Source organism: Nilaparvata lugens, chromosome 10, assembly GCF_014356525.2.
Source record: "Nilaparvata lugens isolate BPH chromosome 10, ASM1435652v1, whole genome shotgun sequence".
Classification (NCBI taxonomy): domain Eukaryota; kingdom Metazoa; phylum Arthropoda; class Insecta; order Hemiptera; family Delphacidae; genus Nilaparvata; species Nilaparvata lugens.
Window position 1 is genome coordinate 34,114,923 of NC_052513.1, and position 26,590 is coordinate 34,141,512.

General features: G+C 34.2%; 1 protein-coding gene across 1 annotated transcript in view; it reads left to right on the plus strand.

Annotated features, from left to right (window-relative positions):
* The window catches only part of LOC111044027, a 184,013-nt gene that overhangs the window by 128,033 nt on the left and 29,390 nt on the right, over nt 1–26,590 (plus strand). The window contains 1 exon segment of the mRNA XM_039436711.1: nt 5,464–5,849. Within this exon segment, the coding sequence (XP_039292645.1) occupies nt 5,598–5,849 (252 nt within the window). The 5' untranslated portion in view covers nt 5,464–5,597.

Sequence of the window (26,590 nt, forward strand, 5' to 3'; positions counted from 1 at the left end):
AGATTATTATGATTATGACTGACGTTTATTGTAATGATGGCGATTTTGATAAAGTCTGACTTGATGATGATGATGACAATGATGATGATGATGATGATGATGATGATGATGACTACAGTTTATTGTAATGCTGACGGTCATGATGATGACTGACAGCTAGATGATGATGATGATGATGATGATGATGATGATGATGATGATGATGATGATGATGATAATGACTGCCAGTGGACAGAGGAGATTATGATGATTATGACTGATGTTTATTGTAATGATGGCGATTTTGATAAAGTCTGACTTGATGATGCCGATGATGATAATGACTACAGTTTATTGTAATGCTGACGGTCATGATGATGACTGACAGCGAGATGATGATGATGATAATGACGGCAATGTCAAAGAAAGCGTGAACTTGCTTACTTGGCAACCAGAGCGCAGAAAGTGAAGGGACGTGAGCGCGCATGCGCGTTGGTGACTCAGACCGCGTGCTTGCCCTTTGACCGTGATTAGTGATTACTGCTGATTGCTGATGACTGATTACTGCTGAATACTGCTGATCTGACTTCATTCTCACTGATTTTGATTATTCATATTGATCATCGAATTATACACAATTCATTGTGCGGGGTACAAAGTCTAGTAATTGATAATTGATAATGGAGAAGGAAGGAAGTACGTGTAGTTGGTGAAGTGAGAAAAAGGAAAAGGAAACGGAAGAATTGCTGTTTTGATTATGATTTATCACTTTTTCTTATTTCCGTGAAATTCTGACACTGCTTTGAAAATCTAACGATACTGTGATATGAACAGTAGAATAACAGATTGCACTGTCTTTTTCTTCGCACACAGGCTTTGCCCATGTGAGGAAACTTTGTTTTGTCAAAACTTTTGTAGACAAGTTTTGTATATGTATATTGTTTGTACTTTCTAAGAAGAAGAATAAAGATAATTTCAATTTCAATTTCAACTCTAAGATCACGACTGTGAACCATAACCAGTGTTTGAGAAGGTTCTAGACTGAGGAGCAACTATTGACAGGGACAAAACTGAAACTATTTTATGTTAACTAACTGCTTGCTGTTAACTATTAACTTATGGTAACTATTCTATATGGTGTTTCCAATCATGAGTTCTTCACAGGTCTCCAATCCGTAATTAATAAAGTTATTCATTCATCAATCCATTGCCTGAAACCATCAATGAAACTAATTAGATGAATACCGTTCTCCACTGATTTGCACATTTACATTAATTAATATTATTCTTTTCTTCACAATTCTGGCTCCAGCTGCTGTTAGGAAAAATACATCAATACTGAAAAATCAGATTAAAATAGAAAATTGGATACGTTGCTGCATTGTGACTCCTAAATCTTTATTTTATATTACCTTATAATGCTTGTCTCAAATTGAGACGCCACGCAACGAGACATGATGGGACGTGAGTCTGTTGATGTTATGATAATCTCATAATGTTCAAACGTGCTAGCTTCGTCCCAATGTGAACATTATAACAAATAGGATATCAAATCATCTAGCAGGCTCACTATCAAGTCACGTCTAAACAGGTCAAATAGAAAATTTCAAAATGGAAAATTGTTCAAACAAGTAACAGGACCATGAAACACCTCTGATACCAATGTTTGAAATATTTTATTTATTTATTCGTTGATATAATTACAAATCATAATATGAATATGATTGGGATAGAACATCAGGCATAGCCCAAAACTATTCTGTTCCCAAATTTTGATAAATAATGAAATTGTCCTAAAAAATAGGTTATGATTTGAAATAATTGGAAAAACTTTCAAACAAGTAACCAGACTTGAAACACCTCTCATGCCATCGTTTGAAATATTGACCCGAAATTATAGGATCCTTTAAAAAGTAACCAGGCAACTGTTCACGGTCATGACTGTGGTATTGAGTTTGGGGCATGATTATGCTGTAACGTCTGCATACTGCACGCAGAACAGTGGTACAGACTGCAGACGTGAGACATCATCAAGCTTCATGGGGCATGCGTTTGCATACTCAGTTTAGCACACCATGCCAATTCTGAGACTGACCACTATGAAACTCTGACTGAACAAAATCAAGCCAGGGCGTGCTTTCTGTTTCTCTTCTTTGGTGTGTTCTTCGTCTTCTTTGTTTTGTTCCTCTTCTTCTTCCGATCCTTTTTACACGCCTTTTATGCAGTTTGCCTGCTTGCATAATGCACTCACTAACCTCATGCGGAATAGTCTTCTTCTTCTTTTATCGCCTTTTATTTTTGCTTGTACTTTATCATCCGTCTCTTTGATCATCTTCTTCTTCTTCTTCTTCTTCTTCTTCTTTCTTCTTCTTCTTCTTCTTTTTCTTCTTCTTTTCTTCTTCTTCTTCTTTTCTTCTTCTTCTTCTTCTTCTTCTTCTTCTTCTTCTTCTTCTTCTTCTTTTTCTCTTCTTCTTCTTCTTCTTCTTCTTCATCATCTTCTTCTTCTTCTTCTTCTTCTTCTTCTCTTCTTCTTCTTCTTCTTCTCTTCTTCTTCTTTCTTCTTCTTCTTCTTTCTTCTTCTTCTTCTTCTTCTTTTTCTTCGTCTTATTTTCTTGCCTTCTTCTTTTTCTTTTTCTTCTTCTTCTTCTTCTTCTTCTTCTCTTCATCATCTTCTTCTTTTTCTTCTTCTTCTACTTCTTCTTCTTCTTCCCTTCTCTCAATCTCCTTATTTTCTCCTTTTACTTTTTTTTCTCACCTTTCCTCTTCTTCTCTCTTTTTTCCACTCTTTTCCGAAATCCTTGTCCTACTTTCTAATAGGCTCTCATCTTTTTCTTTTGCCATTATCCTCCTTCTTTGTTTGTCATTTTTCTCTTCTTTCTCCATTTCCAATCTTTCCTTCTTCTTTTTTCTTCTTTTTCTCTTCTTTATTTTCTGCTCCTCTCCTTCCATTCCTCTCTCATCTTCTTCCATCCAGTATTCGTCTATCTCTTCTTCATCACCTTCTTCATCCCTCAAGCCTTCCTTTCCGCTCTCATCCTTTACTTATCAGCCTGCCTTCTGCTCATTCTTCTTCTTCCTATCTTTCTTCTTTTCCTTCTTCTACATCATCTCCTCACTCTGTCTTTCTCTACACGTTTTGTTCTCCTTCCGTCCCTTTCCTTTTCTTTTTATCGGTTTTATTTCTCTCTTTGTCCGACCATGAACGATTGCTTGTTCTTATGCAGAGCGAGTTAACAGCGAAAGTCTTCCAAGAAATCATAATTTTAATGCCTGCAGCTGAGACTCAAGTACAAAGTACAAAGTACTCAGCTTCCTCCACCTCTGGCTATAGGCATGCAGTTTACATACAGTGCAGCGTAGCATAGGGCTCTTATAGCATAGCATAACACTATAGAGCTGTTAGGTCTACTGTGTAGCTCTAGATTTTAGTTACAGTCATAGTCATTGATTGTATTGTACATTTCTGCAATAATTACAGATCCACAATTCTCTTACTTGATAATAATGATGGGTAATATTTTTTCTTAAGCTGCTTACAGACTTGAGCGTTAACTCACATTTCACTTTTCATCAGCTGTGATGCTATGCTTAGTTTAGTATTATCTGTATCTCACTGTCTCTGTACAAAATATAATCAGCTGATGAAAAGCGAAATGCGTGTGTTCATATCGCTTCAATCTGTACGCATATCAATATTTCCTGTGTTTTTTGCGAAGGTGATGTTGTATAGTGAGGTCCACGTTATAATGGCAGTGTGTAATTTGCAATGGTGTTGCTATACTTGTCTATTGTTTAACAAAGCAGATGGCGCTATCTCTTTCACGCATTGCGATGTTGCCAAATCGTTTATCAACAATGTAGAAGAAATTCAACTAATTGACAAAATATTTTATCTCAACCATAAAAATTTATTATTACATATTTAAAAAATATATTTTCTTGACAAATAAAATATGATTAACTATTTTCAACAATAATGAACAGTTAAATTCATCAGATATACCAGTATCAGCTGTTTTGGTGGCAAGGCTGAAATCTGGCCACCCTTTTCTCCTATCTTTCTACACTGCCATTATAACGTGGACCTCACTATAGTAAATTTGCATATTAAATGACAGCGTCTTGATAATTCCAAAACCATTGGTTTATTAAAACAATTTGAGATACTAGTATTGATTGTTGCACCATTTTCAATCACTAGTGAACTTGGAAATCAAAGATTGAGGATCAGAATATTTAGTGTGAATGAAGTCCTACTCTATTGGCCATTAGCTGTTGCCCAATAAATGCAAATCTTTTGTGACATTGGCGGAGACAAGATTCGCCCTAGTATTACAAATAAGGTCTTGATATAAATTATTTCGTAATAGTCCTTGACTTGAATTGTTATTATTTACTGAATACAGTAACAATATGTTATTATCCAACAATCGGGACAAAGTATCAAACTTGAAACACATCTGTTCTTCCTAATTTTTCCAAATAACCTACTTTGTAAATCTGGTAATGTTATCACTCATCAAAACCATAGAGAAAAATAGCATGAGTAGATATCCCATGGTATAGGGCGTTTATGTCGCAACTTTTACTGTTATCTCAAGCCGATTACTGACGATTATTATCGATTCTTACTGTTTTGACCGGGTAAGAGTGTACGAATGGCACAATATGAGAGACTACCAGCGTTACATAGCTTCACAGTAAAGAAATACCTGGATTATCGGCTTGAGATAACAGTAAAAGTTGCGACATAAACGCCCTATACCATGGGATATCTACTTACGCTATTTTTTCTCTATGTCGAAACTGAATGGAGTCACCCATTATGAAAATGCAGTCATTTCAATCTAAATTAGTATGATATGGAGACCTTTATCTCGTAAATATATTTTTCAAGTGAAACAATGAATGCATCTCAAAAGTTTTCATTCAATAATTTTCCCCATTTTAACAGCATTGGTTAAATATTTCGCGCTACTTCAACTTCAATAAACTATTCTATTCTATCCATTCAATTTTTATTCTATTCATTTTTTAAAGGGACTGTATTAAGATTAGAATATGTAATATTGTACAGCCCAATTGAACGCATTGGAGTTATGTATGTAATAATCTTCCCATATATACAGAACGTTCTAGAATTCCCTATACCAATATTCTAAGGCATTTATCCTGGGTAAGAACCATGATATCTAAATAAAATTTTTAAACTATCTGAAAGTTCATAGTCCCTAATACAGCCATCATTATTTTTAAATGACCGTCATTTTGCTATATGAATTTGAAGAATTGTCATAATTTTTTGTAGACCGGACAATTTGGAAATGATATTTGGATATGCTTCATACCCAGGAACAATGCCCTAGAATATGGGTAGAGAGTTCTGAAACACTCTGTTTAATAATGGATGTGTAATAAATTTAATTTTTGATTTTCAATCTTTTCAAAATTTCAATCTAAATTTTTTTATTTTGTTTGTTACAGATACACACCTGCACAATGGACGAGCTGAGATGACACTAGTGGTGCGTGTGCGTGTGTGTGCGAGTGAGTGAGTGAACCTGAACCAGGCGTCACGTAGCGTTACGTCACGTCACGTCAGGTCAGCAGAGTGAGTGATGAACCTGTTCAATGTGGCCCTGAATGGGAGTCGACTGGACCTGACCACTGAGTTCTTCCTGTTACCCCCGCCGAGTGATGGGGGCACAGGGGGGCATATGATGCACCCCCCAGGGGGAGTTTCGGGCCCCCCGGCTGGACGGGTCACCATAGCTCCGCTAGCCAACGTTGGCTACCTCAGGCGTGACATGTGGGTTGCGCCCCTACTTGTCTTCTCTACGCTTACCATGGTGCTGATTGCCTTATTTGAGGTAAGTTTCAGTCTTCAAAATTATTTTAAAATATTTTCAAGTGTCCATTATTTATTCATGACGATTTTTCATTCATTTTCTCAAATAGTCTCTTCATAACGATTCATCATAAATCCTATAATCCAGCGAAACTCATCTTTGAACTTCCAATTTTGATTTCTTCTTTGCATTCTTTCAACTTCCAAGTCTAGAATTCTCAATTCATCACGACCTGCTGTGTTCATAAGAACTATTGTAGTATTCATAACTTATTTGCTCGACTCCAGTTCATTTAAAGATCAATTTTCCATCTATTATTAATCCTTTTTAATTATTGACCCAGCGTTAATCAGCTTCCATCTTTCAGGGGTGAAAGAATCATTTGATGCTTTGACCGATGTAATTTTATTATGGCAAGAAAAACTTTCCTCCATGAATTTCAAAGGATATAATAGAATGTGGTGTGGGATCAAGACGATCCCCTAAATACTAGAATTAGATCTAGAAGTGACATATAATAATAAGTGATCCATGGTTTGACTATATTATTAGAAAAACCATAGAATGGAATAGAATTATTCTTAGTTGTTGTATGTATCCGAATATATAATAAAATGCTCAATGACATGCTCAATGAAATAATATCCATATTATGATTACGGATTATAGGCTACATAATAGATTAAAAATCATATCGTAACGTAGGCTTAATTGATTCCTTAGTTGCTCTACATAAGTCAGGGAGTATTGACTGTATGACTGAAATAATTTTTACTTTCCTTGCCCTATTACCATGGGTAAAGAAAGTATTGCTTTCCGAAAAAAATTAAGGTACCCCAATTACTAAATGTCTATACGTTTCAAGGTCCCCTGAGTCCAAAAAAGTGATTTTTGGGTATTGGTGTGTATGTGTGTGTATGAGTGTATGTGTACACTATATCTCATCTCCCAATTAACGGAATGACTTGGAATTTGGAACTTAAGGTCCTTACAATATAAGGATCCGACACGATCAATTTCGATCAAATTCAATTCAAGATTGCGGCTAAAATGGCGAAAATGTTGTTAAAACAGGGTTTTTTCGCGATTTTCTCAAAATCGGCTCCAACGATTTTGATCAAACTTATACATAGAATAGTCATCGATAAGTTCTATCAACTGCCACAAGTCTCATATCTGTAAAAATTTCAGGAGCTCCGCCGAATCTATGCAAAGTTTGATTTTAGATTCCCAATTATCAGGCCACAGATACAATTTAAACAAATAATTTGATAAAAAAGATTGAGCATGGAAATCTCTACAATTAATGTTTAGTAACATTTTCACCTAAAATTGAAAATAAGCTTGAAATTTGAGAAAATGTGATTATTCAATTGCAAACTGTTGTCAACTGTTGATTCTATTAAATCATTCACTATGAAGAGATAGCAGACCTCGTGTGTCTCCAGCGTTATAGTCCTGTCGTCAGCTGACTCAGACCTTTGAATAGAAGACTTGAAATGCGCATGAACACTAGTGTAAGCGATCAATTTTCATAACGGCATGGAAAGTTGTGTGAATGCGCCACACCAGATTTTTAGTCAGTTCAATTATTAACAACCGTGGAAAGATTAAATAATGCAATTAGAAGATCCTTCAGGAAAGAATATGAAGGTTATGCAACGCAATGATACCCAAGCCGCTCAAAAGAAGATGAGACAGCCCAAGGTCGAAACTATAAAATAATTCATTTTCCAATTATTCTTCTTCTTCACAATTCGTGAGGATTCAATTGGCCATGATTATCACATTGGTATCAGAAATCTTCTCAATATGACAGTTAATATTCTGCACGGGTGTCTGTGAATTCTTGAAATAAAATGCACCAATAGAAAGGTCGGTATAACACGTCATAGGGAAGGCCGTTTTCGATAATTATCTTTTGTAATTTTTTGAAAAAAATACTTGGAAATAATGGATAAGTATTGTCTGATTTCAATTACTCTTACAGTCGTGATCAGTGAACAGTATAATTGTGCAGTAAGAATTTTTACAATAGTAGGTTATTGTTGGAGATGTATTATGATCAGAAGAGGCCCCTAAATTAACGTTATTGCATCTCGCATTGGGCTGAGAGTAATTTTTGTGAATGATGGGATGTTATTTTGAGATTGACATAGGAATATTATTTTTGATGAATATAAAGTCTGGAGATGTGTTATTAGACAGAGTCAGAGTTCAATATCTTCATGTCAGGGTTGAGCTGGAGGCTGATGATTTGTTTCAAATTTCATATTTATTGTCTATTTTGTTTCCTATTCATTATTACTATTTTCACATTATTATGTTCTTATCTACTCTCGAAATTGAGTGGATTTGTGGATTATGTGGAAATATGGGTTCTTTCTAGATTTTATATCTAGCAGTATCCTGAACTGGATATTGGTATTTATTTATTTCCATTATTCATTTCATCTATTTATTTGTACATATATCTATTCCAGAGTGAACCATTTGAAGATAATGGCTATGCAAACTACGTTTCATTACGTATCAACCAAAATTGGTAAAGAGAGATGTTTCAACTTTGTTACTTCTCTCCGATTTATTTATTTATCATTTACAATCAACTTGAAGACAAAGAAACAGACTACAGTCCAAAACTTCTCTTCATCCCAATTTCATAAAATAAATTGTCCAAATAAAGGTTATGTGCGACTTTTCAATTCTTCACTAATTTCCACATTGAAACAAAACACAAACACTTGAAACAATTGATTTTTAATTTAGAAATATTAAGATCCGAATTGATAACAATGGATAGATTTGTTTGAGAAAAATAGGAAAAATGGGTTCTATGAAGAAAGATGAGAGGAGTTTTGAATTAGATGAACAATTAGATGGCGAATAAGAAGGATAAACTCTAACTTGACTGTCATTGGCTTTTGTCATGACAACACATTTTCTCCTTAATCATTGCTTCATTAGTTAGCTTGTGATTGGTTGAATTTTCTCTTACTCGAATCCTATTGGCTGTCATCATGGCAACGAAATGTCTACTTTCCTATTAGTTAGCTTATGATTGGTTGTGATTCTTCCGTACTCAAATCCTATTGGCTGTTGTGTCAACGACGAAATCGCTGCTCTCTTTCTGGTTGAATTGGAATAATCTGTAAAACGAGAGGGATAGATAAAGAGAAATAATTGAACGTTTTTCGGGAATTTGAAGACTGAACCTGAAATCAACTTGACTAATTGACACATGATTTGACATTTTTCACAGCTGATTCATCTTTCTTGTCCTTAGTCTTATTTTGAGTTTTAGATTTAATACAGGATATTGATGGATCTTTGATTCACAATTATAATTTCTGATTAAGAAGTTATTCCATGTTCATCGAAAGAAAAGAATGTAACTACTGTAGTATTAAACAATTTGCCTATTTGTATAAACTGATGCCTATTCCTATTCCTATTCCTAACCCTATCAGTCTTCGAATTGAATTGAAGATCGAATAATGGGGGAAAAATAATACATTTAAATAATAGATTTGGTAGATATCCGTATCAATTGAAAAGATCTTTCATCAAAATACCATGTTTATTGTGATTTATTAAATTGTTAATTTTAATGAATAGCGAAAAATTTGCTCACATATTCTATTGGATGAAAAATAATTTTGTTTGATACTCCATTCATCTTGGTACTAACACATTTTTCACAATTCCATTTGACAACAAATAATCTTGTACAGATATACTATTCATCTTCACACTCTCATCTTGAATAAACACAGTTTGCGTGCTTTAAAAACTAGGTAACACGGTCTGTTTACCTCTATAAACATGCAATTGCATGCATTACTGCCTTTATAAACAGTAGCCTACCTAGAAATGTAGGTAAACACTGTTTGTATTCAACTGGAAGATTATAAAAGTTCACTTTACGTGTGATACTGTAACACCTTCGTGATGCTATTACGAGATTAGTGCAGCTATTTAGGTTGGAATTTAATTTTATGTCAGTTATAAAATAAATTGTTGGATAATTGTGCGTTATTTAATTGAGGCAGGACTTCGTGACGTGAACGAGTCTAAGCTTGTTGCCTGAAGCATTATTGACTTTTTATTGTGTATGTAAATACTACACTATGGTTCGGATTTCAACTGAAACTGTAGTGGTCGGGTCACTCCGTAAACAAAGTCGTAGTGCATTCGTGTTACGTCAGCACAGTAGGGCTCCTACACCAATAAAAATTCGTAGATTTCAGCTGATCTATATCAGCTAGTGTTTTTAATGGTGTAGGAGCCCTACCTGTGCTGACGTCACACGAATGCACTACGGCTTCTTTTACAGAGGTAGTGATAGGATCCATTTATGTCTCATAATCATCCACTTGCATCATCTAATAATAATGGAGATTATAATAATTATTTTTATCTTTGATGTTCAAACGTCAATAAGACAAAATGTTAGAAAGATGAATTTTAAAAGTTGCCTCAACCTTTCCAACACGTAATACTAAAAATATTTAACTTTTCGATGTATTCATCACTAGTTTTATTCAATAATGTTCACGTTTCAAAGGTTGATTTGATATGATTTTATTAATTTAACCTGTACTATCAATTTAATCGTAGGGTGAATCAGTACCGTCTCTGAGATGAATATATTATCCACTAGCGATATGTATGACGTGGAAATTTGAATATAAACATCGATAACACTTTTTTCAGCTTGTTCAGAACTTTTGTGTAAGACACAGCGATAATTGTTTTGGTCAATAGCTCAGATACAGATAGAGCACTGAAATTTACGAGTAAATCCAATTATTATTTATTTTTCATGATCTCTACAGGACTTATTGACGTTTTTCAAAGAATCACTAGTACCATTTCATCTTCTTTGGTGTCGTCGAATTTTTTTTTATCTCTTTGTCTAAGTTTCTTTTAAAAGAACCTTCCATTTTCTCTGACGACATCTGTTAAGTATTCGTTTATTTATTGAATACAGGAAATAACATAATTAACTTGATTCAATGAGGCCAGATCAATAACTGAAATATTTATTGTAAATTCATAGCAACGTTCCAATTAACATTATGATTTCTCAATACATTACAACACAAAAGAAAATGTAAGAGTACAACCCTAGTTATTCTATGAGAAACTAATGTATTAAATAAGCACTTTGCAACAGTTGGCCAGTCTTATGCTAATAATTTGATACAGAATAATCGAATTGAAATCCCAGAGTCTACCTCCTGGAGACCTTTGAATAGCTTCTTCCTAAAACCAACCGATACTGCGGAAATAAATAAATTTATACATGAGCTGAAACCAAACTCGTCTCCGGGTGTGGATAACATTAGTGGAATATGTTTAAAAAAATCTCAAAATTCATTGTTTCCCTCTGGAAATCATTTTTAATAGGTGTTTTTTACTAGGATATTTTCCAAAGAAATTCAAGGTAGCTTTATTAAAACCAATACCTAAATCCAAGGACCTTGCAAATCCTCAAAACTATAGACCTATTAGCTTATTAACCAATTTATCAAAAATTATGGAAAAAATTATAAAAGTTAGATTGATGGACTTTCTTAGAAAAAACAATTTCATTTCGAGTAACCAGTATGGTTTTCAAGAAGGTAAATCCACCAAAGATGCTGTCTTACACTTGACTAATTTAATAAATAAAAGTTTTGATAGTAATACTTGCTATATTTTTGGACTTGGCAAAGGCCTTTGATTCTATACCACATTCTATCCTTTTTCATAAGCTAGAGTGTTGTGGAATAAGAGGAATAACAAAAGAATTATTTGTAAGCTATTTGACAGATCGAATCCAAATTTTAACCATAAATGATAAAACTGACATTCAAAATATGAAAGAGTTTGGAATTCCACAAGGAACTGTTCTATCGCCGCTACTTTTTTTGATTATCAATGACTTATTGAAAATTGATATTCCTAATGGTGTCACACTATCATTTGCCGATGACACTGCTCTAATCTTCTCAGGCTTAACATGGAATGAAACATTTAACTCTGCTAATCGTGGTCTTGAAATAGTTAAATCGTGGTTGAACAGCCATATTTTAACTCTAAATGCGAGTAAAACTAAATACATATCTTTTTCCCCCCTAACATAGTGGTCAGCCTCCTGATGAGCTTGAGCTGATAATACACTGTCATAATAACATCACTGTTAACTGCACTTGTCCACAATAGAAGAGTTAAATCAATCAAATATTTAGGTGTTTCTGTGGATCAGCATATTAAATGGGACGTTCACATTCAGAATCTATGCTTCAAAACTGAAATATTTAATAACAATTTTTTACAGAATTAACCAATTAAAAGACTTGAATATTTGAGAACGATTTACTACGCTTATGCTCATTCACTTTCCATTAATATAGAAGTATGGGGAGCAGCGTATGACACTCATTTTAAAAAACTTTTTATAATACAAAAGCATATTATTAGAGCTGCGCTGGAAGACCCAGACTCTATCCCAGCAGATTAATATTTGAGAGAGATAGATCTACCAACGTTACGTCAAACTTATGTGACAAATTTAATTATTTTATTAAAAAAATACACATCAATTTACTCGTCGCACAATCCCCTTATATATACGGCCAACTGTAGTAAATGCTTTCAATATTAACTTTACTGCATTAACATCTAGTAAACACCAATTTCAATATCAGAGTAATAAACTAATAAATAAAATTCCGGAAGACTTTATTAAGGATAAAATACAAAAACCAAATTGAGATTAATAAGATCTTGGGTAAAACAGAACTATTATTTTAAAATTGAGAATTGAGTTGGCTAAATCAACAATTGTTGGCAATATTAATTGTATAAAAATTATTAGTACTTGACAATTTTTATATTATTTTCTGTGTATCTATATTTTGTTTATCAAGTACTTGACTATTGATAAAATCCAACATCCATAGATTATTTACCATATATCAACAGAATTGTATCATTTGTACTGCTGTTATTAGTTAAAAAATGTATTTCTTATTTTTAGAACTCGTGGCTGGAGCTCAAGGTTCTTCTTCCAGTCACGCCAAAAACTATTGTAATTAATGAATATTTTGTTTGTAAAAATATTTTTTGTATTGGAAATAAATTCAATTTTCAAAAAAAAAATAATGTTTGTCAAATCACCTATCGATTTTATTCATACCTGTTAGGGACATTTTGTGCAATATTGTTGCACTCTGTTGAATACTGTTATACAAACTTTTTGTTCTAGGTTCTTTTTCCTATAAATACTCAAAGAGTACTGAAATAAATGTCTCAGAGAGTACTGTATATACTATATTTGTGAAAGCATTTCTAAACTATCCCTGTACTACATAGATATACTAAAAACAATAGGAATACTGAAGTAGTATACTCTCTCATTACTCGGGATGTACAGGGCACGTTTATTGTGGGTTACAGTTAAACCCCTTCTCCCTCTCTCCGCCCACAACTGAGGAGTACCATGATTGGGGGTGAGGGGGTTCAGATAGTCTGCCACAACTGATTGGCATACTAATGCATGATGCCAACCAACTAACCAAAGTACTGTGTACATAACAGTAGTGCATGCTACCAATGACGAGAAATCGAATAATGATTGGGAAAGAATAAGGAAGAAGACAAAGAATGGGTGAAAAAGAGTTATGTGAAGGAAGGAAGATGGTGAACGGAAATGAGACTGGAAAGAGAAAGAAGTGTTAGGAGTAGAGAAAATGAGAAGAAGATTGGGTGAGTAGGAGGAACAAAGAGAAGAAGGTGAAGAAGAACTGGGGGTAGTAGATGCGAAAGGGTGAGGAAAAATAATGGAAAGAAGGGTGGTCGAAGAAGAAAAAAACAGAAAGAGAGAAGATCAAATATAGAGGAGAAAAAACAACCCAAGAGAATGAGAAAGATGAGATTGAAGTAGATGAAAGAGATGGAGGTAATAAGAAGATGGGAAAAGAAGGGGGAGAAACGATAGGGAAGAAGTAAGAGATAGCAGAAGAAAAATAAGAATAAGAAGAGAATTTGGGAGGAGTAGTCAAAGAGATGAAAGATAGAATATAGGTGTAGGGGGGAAGATAGAATAAGGTAGATGGAGGGTTGTAGGGTGAAAGAAGAAAAAGATGATGAAGATGAAGATAAAGAAGATGTAGAAGAAGACAAAGATAAAGGAGGAGGAGGAGGAGGCGGCGGTGGAAGAGGAGGAAGTGGATGATGAGGAGGAAAGATGATTTGTGATCAATACCTCCTGATCTGATGCCCTCACGAGAGAGACCGTTGTTTATTCTGTTTTGCTCATTTGTTTTTTGGTGTTGTACCGTTTATTTGTTTGCTTGAACGTTAAGGAGTCTGATAATGAGTCCCGTAGTAGGCTACAGGTACTCTTCCAGTAATTATTCATTACCATCTTCCTCCATTTCCGACACTAGCTCTTTTTAGTTTTCTAATTTCTTCCTCTGTATTCTTCTTCAGTGCTGCTTTTTTTCGAATATCCTTTCTTAGTTTTATCCTTTGGTCTCCGTCTTTCTGTCACATATTTCTCGTCATCCATCTCATTCTCAGCTCCTTTTTCTTCTCTACTCACGACTTCTCTTCTCTTTCTTGCAATTTCTTTACCTTACACTGGTCTCCTTCCTCCCATCCTTCTAATTTTGCTAATTTCTCTTTGTTCATAATACACTTATCCTCTTTAACTCATCCTTTTCACCCACATCCTTTTCCAACTTCTAATATTCTTCTCCAACTTACCATAATCATATAATTTTCTCAACCTTTTCCCTTCTTTCTATAACGAAAATATTTTTTTTCATATTTCTTCTCCTTTAAATTCCTAATTTTCCATCTTTCACTTCCTCTTAACTTTTCTCATCCTATTTTTTCATCTTCATTCGTTTCATTTACTTGTAGATGATCATAATACTTCTCGTTTTTCATCTAATTTCTTCTTATTCTTATTATTCCTCTTCTTTGTGTTTTCTTCCCTTCCACATATAAAGTTTCTTATATATTCTCTTTTCTCTCTCCTCCATCTCCCTTTATGACTATTTTTTTCTCTTTTTTATCATCCCATCCCCAATGCACCTGTTATTCATTCATTTAATCATTACATCTTATTCATCCACATTCTTCACTTACATAATTTATTCTCCCATCACATATTACATCAAATACATTATTTTTATGTCACTTCCCTATCATCTCTTTTCTCCATCCATCATTCTCATCTTTTTCCAACCCCATTAGCTTCATCTCTCTCCTCTCTTACTCACTCGCTCGCTCGCTTATCTGTTTACCAATCTCAGGAGCAGACCATAAGGATGCAGAGATAGCCTTAGCATTGTATCTCCCATTGTAGCTGACAATTCAACTCTGATTGAACTGCTTTATTTGTCGTCCCAAGTTCGAGATAAGCCTGAACTCAACTTCTATATTTGTCCGAGCTGGAGATAAGCGCGCGCAGATTGGACATTCTTGGATGCGCTTCCATATTGCGAGATTCATTTTAAACGGTCAGCATTTCCTGTGAATAACTCCAATTGCTTCCTATTAGAACAATACTGACAGTGTTGTCTCTTGACTGCTATAGTCAGATTCACTTCAAAGTGTCAGTATTCCCTGTAAATTACATCAATGGGAAGCATTTAAACAATGCTGACGGTTTGAAGTGAACAAAACGTGCGCATGTTTGTAGTGAATAACGGTTAGCCGGATGTGGCCCAACTTCTCTCATATTGTGCACTTGAACTTGGATGGAATTTACTTGTAACGTTTACTCGATATCCATGGATTGGTCTTGAAATGTATGTACGCTCTTATCATCAGTACCACATCCCGGAAAACAAAGTGTGGTAGCGAGAATGGATAAACTTTATGTGTTGTTGTGAAGGTGATGTTGTGTTAGGGTGGCCACTAACGACATGACAAGTGTGTTCACATATGTCGTCATACATTGAAAAAAAAGTAGTAGCGAGGATAGGAAAACTTTATGTGTTGTTGTGAAGGTGAAGTTGTTTTAGGGTGGCTACTAACGATAGGACAAGTGTGTTGAACATGTGTGTACACACATGTCGTCATACATTAATACAAAAAATTTATGCAAAAAGCGAGGATGGGAAAGCCTTATATGTTGTTGTGGAGGTGATGTTGTGTTAGGGTGGCTACTACCGACAGGACAAGTGTGTTGTACATGTGTGAACACACATGTCATCATACATTGAACTAAAAAAATGTATGCAAAAAAGCGAGGATGGGAAAACTTTATATATTTATTTATGGAGCCAACAGGTTGTAATAAATGTTGTAGTGGAGGTGATGTGTTAGGGTGGCCACTACTGACAGGAACAGTGTGTTGAACTCGTGTGTACACACCATGTTGACTGTCATAAGATGTTGTCATTCACAGCGAAAGGTGTCGATCAACATTTTTTGAGGTTACGTTATTGTATCTTCGATTACTTGTTGATTATGTTTTTCTTCGTTGCTCTATTTGAGGTTAAATTATTTTTGAATAATTCTTTGAGGTTAGGCTATTGTATCTTAGATTTTTTGTTGTTGATTTATTGTTCGCTGCTCTATTTGAGACTAGATTTTTCTTTTATTATTATGATTTATATTTTTCTAGTGGTTTATTTATTGTTATTGGTTGTTTATGTTGAGAAGCTACTGTCAAACAGCTGTGTTTTGTTCGAAGCCTCTCGCTGATGAAATGACAAGCATGTGGGTACATACATGTTCAACACACGTGTCCTGTCGTGAGTGGTTACCGTTATACTTATCCATATTTATGTGATATCCCGTGAACTGGACATTAATAATGATGTAACAACAGTAACTAATGTGCGAGATAAATTACTTTTAACATGAAGAGGAGAAACCCATTTCTCCCTCCACAGTTTGTAGCATAGTCACAGACGGACATCCTGCGCACAATTGGATGCCGTGTCATTTCGCTTCAGGTTCTTGTGATGAACACATCTCCGTAACATACACAAACATATCACTTTGGAACATTGCCAGTGGAGGGGAGCAAAGCGTTACAAAAGCTCTCTCACACAGACACAAAAGAAGGAGAATGCTGCTAGGCAGTGGGAGAGATTAGTGGAGGATAGAGCATCGGCTCCATCTTTGAGAAAGAGCCGTGTTAAAAGAAATTTATCTCGCAATTTAGTATCTCTAGTTTCTTACTATTGCAACTGGATTTCATGTATTCAAATCTATGAATGAACGAAATGGTATGATTTTTTTAAGAGAATACACTCACACACAACGATTCCCTCTATTGTCAGATAATTTTCTAGAAAGGTACATTTCAAACTGGATATTATTTACGATATTAGGTACTATATTCTATTAATATTAAGGTGCGTACAGATATACGCGCCGCGAACATGAACAATTCACTTCAATCAACTGACTATATCTGTATTTTTACAGAAACGGTAAGATACAGTTATAAAAAGCTTGGCATCAGCGGATTAAAAGTGAATTGCTCATGTTCGCGGCGCGTAAATCTGTACGCACCTTTATACTAATACTGTATGTTTAGCTTTATATTCGAAAACATTACATATACTATTTTCCATCTACTTAATATTCCATTCTTTATGTGATACATATGTTTAATTATTGATGATATGATGACCAATTCTGCTAGTTAGCTTCAATATTTGCACTTGCAGAAGTCCTCCTTAGTTCCATCAAAATTCGGAAAAGGAAAAGTTTTGGGCTATAGGCCTGTTGGTCCTTTCCTGATCAGGTATTTGTGTATCATGAATAATGTGAATAAATAAATAAACATCACCCTTAACATTTAAATGAACTAAATTTCTGAAAGAGAAGTTTTGGGCTAGTAAATATTTTTCTTTTTAATATCGTGATGGTCTTGGCCTAGTAAATGAATATGAATAAATGAAACATACTAAAGTATTGTTAGAGCACTGATCTAGTTAATAGACCAATGCTAAACAGCCGACCAGCTTTGTGGGCCATCATAACAATCCCCCATCTTCCTTGCACATTCCTCTCCAAAGCATTCTTTCTCTCTCCAGCACACACTCAACTGCACTTTTCCTGATCGCACTTTTTCTTGTTCAATGCTAAGTGACCGTAAAATTACATTATTATTTGTCACTCTTGTTATTATGAGGAACTGTACGATCTATTGTTTGAGATGACTGTACTGTGTTTGAGAGGAGCTCTTTGTAAAAAATTGATACAGCCTTGAAAATATCTGATGAATGTTTTGCGGATTTTTTTTCAAAGTATTTTATAATTGAGTGGTAGAGTTTTATGTCTGAATTATTGTTGTAAACATGAGCCTCATGGCTCCAGAAATGGGTTGTTACCTGGTTTATTGGATAGATTTTACAATTTCTAGCCAAATTGGGAGATATTCATGCACGACCGACATTGATTGGCTGTATGGATTTGGACTTGGAATAATAGAGATTCCGTTTTGAACATGATATTTTTATGTAGGTTCGTAGGTTGTACCAATTTCCTTCGAGTATCCATCTATTTTCATTAAGTATACTTCAATTATTATAGAGTATTCATCAATTATTATTAATTTTTCATCATGTTTCATCAGAGGTTGTATCAAGTATTCATTGAACCTATAGAGCAATCCTTTGGAAAATATATAAAGAAAAACTATTTTCATACTGTCTTTTGATAGAATTCTTCTGCATTAATTAATTTTCATCAAGTATTCATCAATTTTCATCATGTTTCATCACAGGTTGTATCAAGTATTCATTGAACCTATAGAGCAATCCTTTGGATATATGAAGAAAAACTTTTTTCATACTGTCTTTTGATAGAATTCTTCTGCATTAATTAATTTTCATCAAGTATTCATCAATTTTCTTCATGTTTCATCAGAGGTTGTATAATGTATTCACTGAACCTATAGAGCAATCCTCTGGATACATAAAGAAAAACTTTTTCCATACTGTTTTTTCATAGGATTCTTCTGCATTCATCAATTTTCATCTCGTTTCATCAGAGGTTGTATCAAGTATTCATTGAACCTAGAGCAACACTCTGGATACATAAAGAGTCACTTTAACTCTTTTCCATATTGTTTTTTCATAGAGTTCTTCTGCATCCATTCCTATCAGTTACTGTGGTACGTTTTATATAGGGGATAAACTATTCAGCTTCATGAATCTAGGTTAATTTTGAACACGAGATGCTTCTAAATGTATCAATTAATATCGGTGCATTTCCCTCATATCAACAAACAATATGATGTAGTTTGAAAGGTGAGTGATAGAATAAAAATGTGCTGAAGAGAAGAAACATTATCCTAACTCTCCTAATTGTGACATTCCGTCCAATACTCATCATTATCATCATCATCATCATCATCATCATCATCTTCACTTTCGGGATTAGGTTTGTTAATCAACCTGTTCCTGTACCCATCTCTTTCTTGGCTTCCCTACATATCTTCTTCCAGTAGGTCTATTGTACTATAGTACCCAAAACAGCCTTGGAATGAGCAGGGCTATCGTCCAATACTAATGAAAATAATAAAATTTTGGAAGGAGATCATTTGGATAAAGAGTAGTGAAACGGATTAGAAATAATACTTCATGACTTCATAACCTAATAACACTTAGGACATCATTAGCTTCTCATCAAAATTTGGGAGAGAAATGGTACTGGCTTAGTCTAGTTTTTCCTCCATGACGCATTTATATCATGATTATGGTGTTTAGTACAATAAATGATTAAATAAATAAATATTGATATCATGATTGATTGATTGATTGAGTACTTTATTTATGTAGATTACAATATATACTGGCTTATACACTTATATACAATAGCTTACAATACAGCAAAATTATAGATGAATTTACATAATATAGACTAGGAAAATAACTATTGAACTGTATATGATATGAAAAAGCAATTTGTAATATAATAACTATAGATAATAATCATATTGTTATGCATCTACATAAATTGGCGGAGCTTTGGACATATCAATGTCCATTCTTTGGGAAGAATAATAAAAATATCCTCCCCACTAACTCTCTACCAAAGATGACAGAGATGTATTAAAGCTGTATGATGATTATTTCAAATATACATTGAAAGCTATATAAATAGAACTAAGAACTTCTGCTTCTGGAAAAATATTCACCGAAGAACTAAATAGCAGAAGGAGATTGGAAGAATGAAACTGTCAAAAAATTCTGCTATTTAGTTCTTCAGACAATATTTGCAGTAGCAGAAGTTCCTAGTTCTATTTATATACGGTATATTTCATTTGATATTGAAAATAATTAAATAGAAATAAAAATCTCAGTATACTTTTAAATTAATTAAAAGAATTATTATACAGAGTTATAATATTCCAGCAGAGTTGGTTAACTGCAATTTCTAATTATCTCTTCCTTGTTCAAGTATATTAGACATGAAAGGTAATATTGAGACAGCAAAGAACTATCTACAAACAGAGAAACAGGAGTGCAAGAGTTCAAATTGAATCTCGAAGCTAAGACAGATACTGATCGCTAACTACTTCTCTTTCATTCTATTAATATTGTCACTTATTCTCTAAATTGAAACATTAAACCACCTCTGGTCACAACTAGCGTGTCTCAATGGCTATGTTAATGTAATGGTCAGTTAAAGTAATAGTCAGTTAAGTTACAGCGTATTGTTAAATATAAATTGGTTTATCGTTGCAGGTACAGTCATAAAATAACCAATGTATATAGTTGCTCCATGGTACAGTTGAACTGTAAATTACATTAAACTGAAATCATTGCAGTAATTCCGAAGTCTATATAGGCACAGAGAAAGGATATATGGTCTTTCCTTTGTGCTATAGGGTGCTAGTAGTATAGTTGTTACCATCTGTTATGTAGTAGGGCACGAGTGTTGCTAAGTGTTGGTAGTTTTATACTAACTTAAACTAACTCTGAACTATCACTTTCTCATTTTTACTTTCCTTGCCCTATTACTATAGGTAAGGAAAAGTATTGCTTTCCGAAAAAAATTAAGGTACCCCAATTTCTATACGTTTCAAGGTCCCCTGAGTCCAAAAAAGTGGTTTTTTGGGTATTGGTCTGTAAGTGTGTGTGTGTGTGTGTATGAGTGTATTTGTGTCTGTGTACACGATATCTCATCTCCCAATTAACGGAATGACTTGAAATTTGGAACGTGAGGTCCTTACAATATGAGGATCCGACACGAACAATTTCGATCAAATTCGATTCAAGATGGCGGCTAAAATGGCGAAAATGTTGTCAAAAACAGGGGTTTTCGCGATTTTCTCGAAAACGGCTCCAACGATTTTGATTAAAGTTATACCTGAAATAGTCATCGATAAGCTCTATCAACTGCCACAAGTCTCATATCTGTAAAAATTTCAGGAGTTCCGCCCCATCTATGCAAAGTTTGATTTTAGATTCTTAATTATCAAGCTTCAGATACAATTTAAACGAAAAATTTCGAGTGGAAAAGATTGAGCATTAAAATCTCTTCAATTAATGTCTAGTAACATTTTCACCTAAAATTGAAAATATGCTTGAAATTTGAGAAAATGTGATTATTCAATTGCAAACTGTTGTCAACTGTTGATTCTATTAAATCATTCACTATGAAGAGATAACAGATCTCGTGTGTATCCAGCGTTATTGTCCTGTCACCAGCTCGCTCAGATCTTTGAATAGTAAACTAGTATGCGAGGGAACACTAGCGTCAAGTGACGCTTTCACTTTCAATTGAAGTGATCAATTTTCATAATGGCAAGAAAAGTTTTGTGAGTGCGCCACACCAGATTTTTCACACTGTCACCTCTCCACTTCAGTTCATGATCTTTTCACTTCATGATCACTTACTTCATGATCACTCCACATCATGATCAATTACTTCATGATCACTTACTTCATGGTCACTTACTTCATGATCACTTACTTCATGATCACTTCACTTCATGATCACTTACTTCATGATCATTCACTTCATGATCACCTACTTCACTAACGCTCGGTTGCGTTGTCCGGACCTGGGTTTGGCTACCATGTCTGGCTGCTACCTTTGGAATTCAATTACAGTCAATAAAGAGTTGTGTAATGAGTGCACGCTGTAAAACGTCTCGTGCCGCCCTATTAGTTGTGATAATTGATGTTTTCTCTGTGTGTTGAAGGGGGGTTGGGTGCCCGGGGGGGGGGGAGAGTTGGTTGTTATGTCTAGAAACCCCTCGGGAATGGTGTGTTGTGAGATTCACGTTTAACTGTCAGAATTTCACATGAATAACATCGATACTTCTCCATAAAATCAATGCTGACAGTTTAAAGTGAATCTTATTGAAGTGTGCAGACACACGGTTAATTAACAACTATGAAATTGGAATCTAATGTATAGTGTGCAGGAAATAAAAATTAAAAAATTCAATTACCTTTTAAAATATTACCTTTTCACCTTTACCTTTTACCTTTAAATATTACCTAATTACCTTTTTTAAAATATTGTGCAGGATCAACTAAGGAGATGGCCTGACAAATTCAATAATGTTGTGCATAAGTTGTCAGTCTTCAAAAATGTGTTTCATTTCCAATCAAATTTTTGTTTTTCTCTCATCTTGTATTTATTTAGCGTCTGGCAAATAATCAACACATATAATTTCACAAAATTATTTAATATACTGTGAATGGAAAATCCACAAATAAAACGGATACGACATCTTATTCAATTCATCAGTCTCTCAAAAAAGTCTCTAAAAAACAATGTCTCTAAAAACAGTCTCAGTCTCTAAAAAATCAACTGATCAGTCTCTCTACGGATAGAAAGCATCTTAGTCAATTCATCAGTCTCAAGTTCTGGAAATCAGAGGCATGTTTTTGATTGATTGAGTACTTTATTTATGTAGATTACAATATATATTGGCTTATAATACACTTATATACAATAGCAAAATTATAGATGAATTTACATAATATAGACTGAGAAAATAATTATTATTGAACTGTATATGATATGAAAAAGCAATTTGTAATATGATAACTATAGATAATTATATTGTTATGCATCTACATAAATTGGCGGAGCTTTGGACATATCAATGTCCATTCTTCGGAAAGAATATTAAAAATATCCTTCCCACTAACTCTCTACCAAAACGAGTTTTCAGAGAATTCAAAGGCTATTGATGTCAGTGATTCCATTAGGAAATCTTCCATCTTGTATTATTCATTAACTTTGTTCATTATGTTTATTTAGTTCGGGAAGCGGTTGATTTCGTTGTTGCGCTGATAAGCTATTACTTATAAGCGATAGTTATAGAGATTTTAATGGTGACAGCTTGCATAGCCTACGTCCCAATGAGTTTAAAAATCACTTCCCGGTGGTACGGCACCCACCTAAATCTGACTTTTGTCAGAATCATAGTATATGTTATAATTTCGAAATACAATCAACAATAATCAATATCAGATCAAATTTATCAAGATACCTTTAATAACAGTTTGTTTATCAAAGAAGGCGGTGAGAACGGAAATGTGGTAACAGTGGTCTCCTAATATTATCTCCACATACTTTAAGACGAGAATCTCTCTACATGTCTGCTTTCCATATTGCAATATGATCGCGTTTATCTTGTTTTCTACTAAATATGATATTATTCTTTATTAATTTATTGATTCAATGTTACACAATTATTTTTAAAAATAATTTGGTGGAGGATCAACAGGCACAGCCCTAAACTGTTCCTCCCCCGAATTTTGATTCATTAAAATAGTCCAGAAAATAGGTTATTACTCTTATTACACTGTAGTCATTTAGCCTCACAGCCTCTATAGTAATTTTTGTCGGTTAAGAGACACCTCTATACCATAGAGTAGAGATAGTAAGATACCGAGATTACTTTTGTCTCTTCCTATTGGCTACTGCGACTTTTGGACTCTTGCATTATTATCATCATACTATTACTGTAGATGTAGATGAATGGGGAGATATGTTGAGGTCAAACAGCTTCTTTGAGTTAATAGCAATCTTTTGTTGGCAGTTTTCAATCGAGATGGCTTGTTAATGGATTTTCATGTTTCGAATAGCACCCATATACCAAGTCTATTCTGAAATTGAGCCATCAAGGTCACTGTCAATATTGACTCATGCTTTTCATTTTCGTCTTCTTCATAGTGCTCTCCTTCATTTCTTCTTATTTTTCTCTTTCCTCTCTTCTTCTTCTTCTTCTTCTTCTTCTTCTTCTTCTTCTTCTTCTTCTTCTTCTTCTCATCCTACTTTTCCTTCACCTTCTCCTCCTCCTCCTCTCAGCCACAATTTGTCCTCTTTCTTCTCCTCCTTGTTGTTTCCCACTTATGAATGAGGTTTCTCTCATCACCCATCTTATCTCTCTCCAACTTTCATCTTCATTTATTTTCCCTGTCAATTTTATCCATATCTTCCTTCTCATTCCTACCCACTCCATAGATTTTCCATAGTTTAATGGATTCTTCACCATGTTTATCCTCATTACTTTTGTCCTGCTTCTCCATCATTGCCATATTCTTTAGAAATCTCTTTTCCTCTTCCATTCTCCTTTTTTATTCCTACTTTCAATCCATCTTCCTCGTAATCTCCTTCCCCACTCCATATTCTCTTCTCTCTATTATTCTCTCTCATTCTCCAGCTACATTTTTTTCTTTTGTCTCATCCTCTTCTTTATTTCTAATCCTTGATCCAATTCATTTTCGTAGCTCCTTTTTTCTTTTTAGTTTCTCTCCAAGATTTGAAGATGACTGTACCATTAGCGGACTCACATATTGACAAAATAAAACTACGCACTAGGTAGATTCAATGAATAGTAGGTGCAAGGTCAAACTCAATGCTAAATTTTTTCAGATGCTGTATTGTTTGAAAAACAATCGAAATATTGACCAATGGCAAAAGAGGGACAATTGTAAGGTCCTTCCGGGCATTAATTCTGACTGCTCTCAACATATTGAATGAATCATATTATACAACATTTAGAAAAAAAAACTATTTTCTGAGATTCGAAACATTTTTTGAATGTGATTTCAAAATTTGAAAATTTCAAATGATAGTTTTGTAGAAGTCAATGTTGCAGTCTGAGTAAAAATTTAATTTTTTTCTAAATTTCAAGTAATAGTTTCTATGCAAGTCAATGTTGCCTCAATTACAGTGTTGCCATTACAGTAATTACAGTACAATACAATTACAGTACGTGTTAGTCAGCTTTCATATTCAATTTTTCTATGCAATGGAGTTAGAGTAATACTTTGTCAACAATCTCTTGTTTATGATGACATATTTGAGTGTACATCAATACCAACGTTAGTAGACAGAAGGTTGATCATTCGCAGGTGTAAGATTCGAAGTGGTGTGGGGAACGCCAGCGTGACGTCACGTGTAGTAAAAATGTGATAGAGTAACCACACTGAGCATACAGTTTATTCACTGTATCTTCAAATACATCGTCGTTTAATCCCCTCAAGATTAACCTAGAACTTAAAAATTCTCCATACTTATAGCGATTGAATCATGATTCTAATGATGTTGTTGAATATTCAAGTTCATTCAATTGTATGAATAAAGTTAAGTTGAAGTTTTTCAAGAATCTAAAAACGTGACACGAAAAAGTTAATAAGCTGGAAAAGCGTTAGTAGACAACTTTATACTATTATAATTTCAGATTAACCCATAAAAAATCTTGATAAACCAATGCATTGCAATAAACCGATAAACCGATCCCAATAAATCCGAAGAATTTCATTCATATTATAAATGCACTGAACACATGCTGGTATCGAGCACATGTTCTACGAGAATCAAAATATCTCATCCCCGAAATTCACAAGCTGATGTATAGCGAAACTACAAAATATAAACACAACCTAGAAGATGAAGAAACCTTAAGGGTTTGAAAGGGAAGGTTAGGAGGTGGGGTTTTTGCTTTTTATATGGCAAAATACTTGTATTATTCAAATGTTTTGATAATTATTGTAAAGCAGAAACAGAAATCTTGTATGTCAGAGAATGTTTGTGTTATATAATTTGACTATACGTCACCGTATGATTTTCAAGAATGCGATATTCTGCCTACTCTGTACTACAGCCTACGTCACGGCTGCAGTTCCCCCACTCCAATTGCATTTCAACTAAAATACTATAGATGAGTGACCAACCTTCTGTCTACTAACTTTGCATCAATACAACATTTGAAGAAAGATTAACATGATACTAAATTAATGATGATTTATTTATATTTTTAGTCACTTCAAGGTTGAAAACTGTAATGCTGATGACTTATGAATTATTGGAATTCAGGTTTAAGTGACAAGCGCTCAGTACTTTCGTTGTAAGGGTGACCGCTGGTGGTCAGCACCAATGCTAAAATTCCATAAAGTTCAAAGAATGATGATGACGTTACCATCAGCCTCAGGCTTGTGCTTGGGTATTGGAATGAATTGGTAAGAGGTTATAATGAAGGGACTTGAAGATTTGTGTGAGTTTCCAGGTAGAGTTTGCGGCTTTTTACCGCCTGTTAGTCAAGTTTAATTTTAGTTGAGTCCGGTAAATAGTTCATGTTCATATGGTGCAATCATTGGTTTATTATATTATATTATATTTTACTGCTCCAGGGATAGGATGTATTATAGTCTGTACTATGCAGAGTGAGTCATATGTATGGTAATCCTTCAATAAGTTGGAGACTGTTGTAGATAAAATTCTGTAACTTTCAGGATAAGTTATTGGTCAAATACGCCACCTTT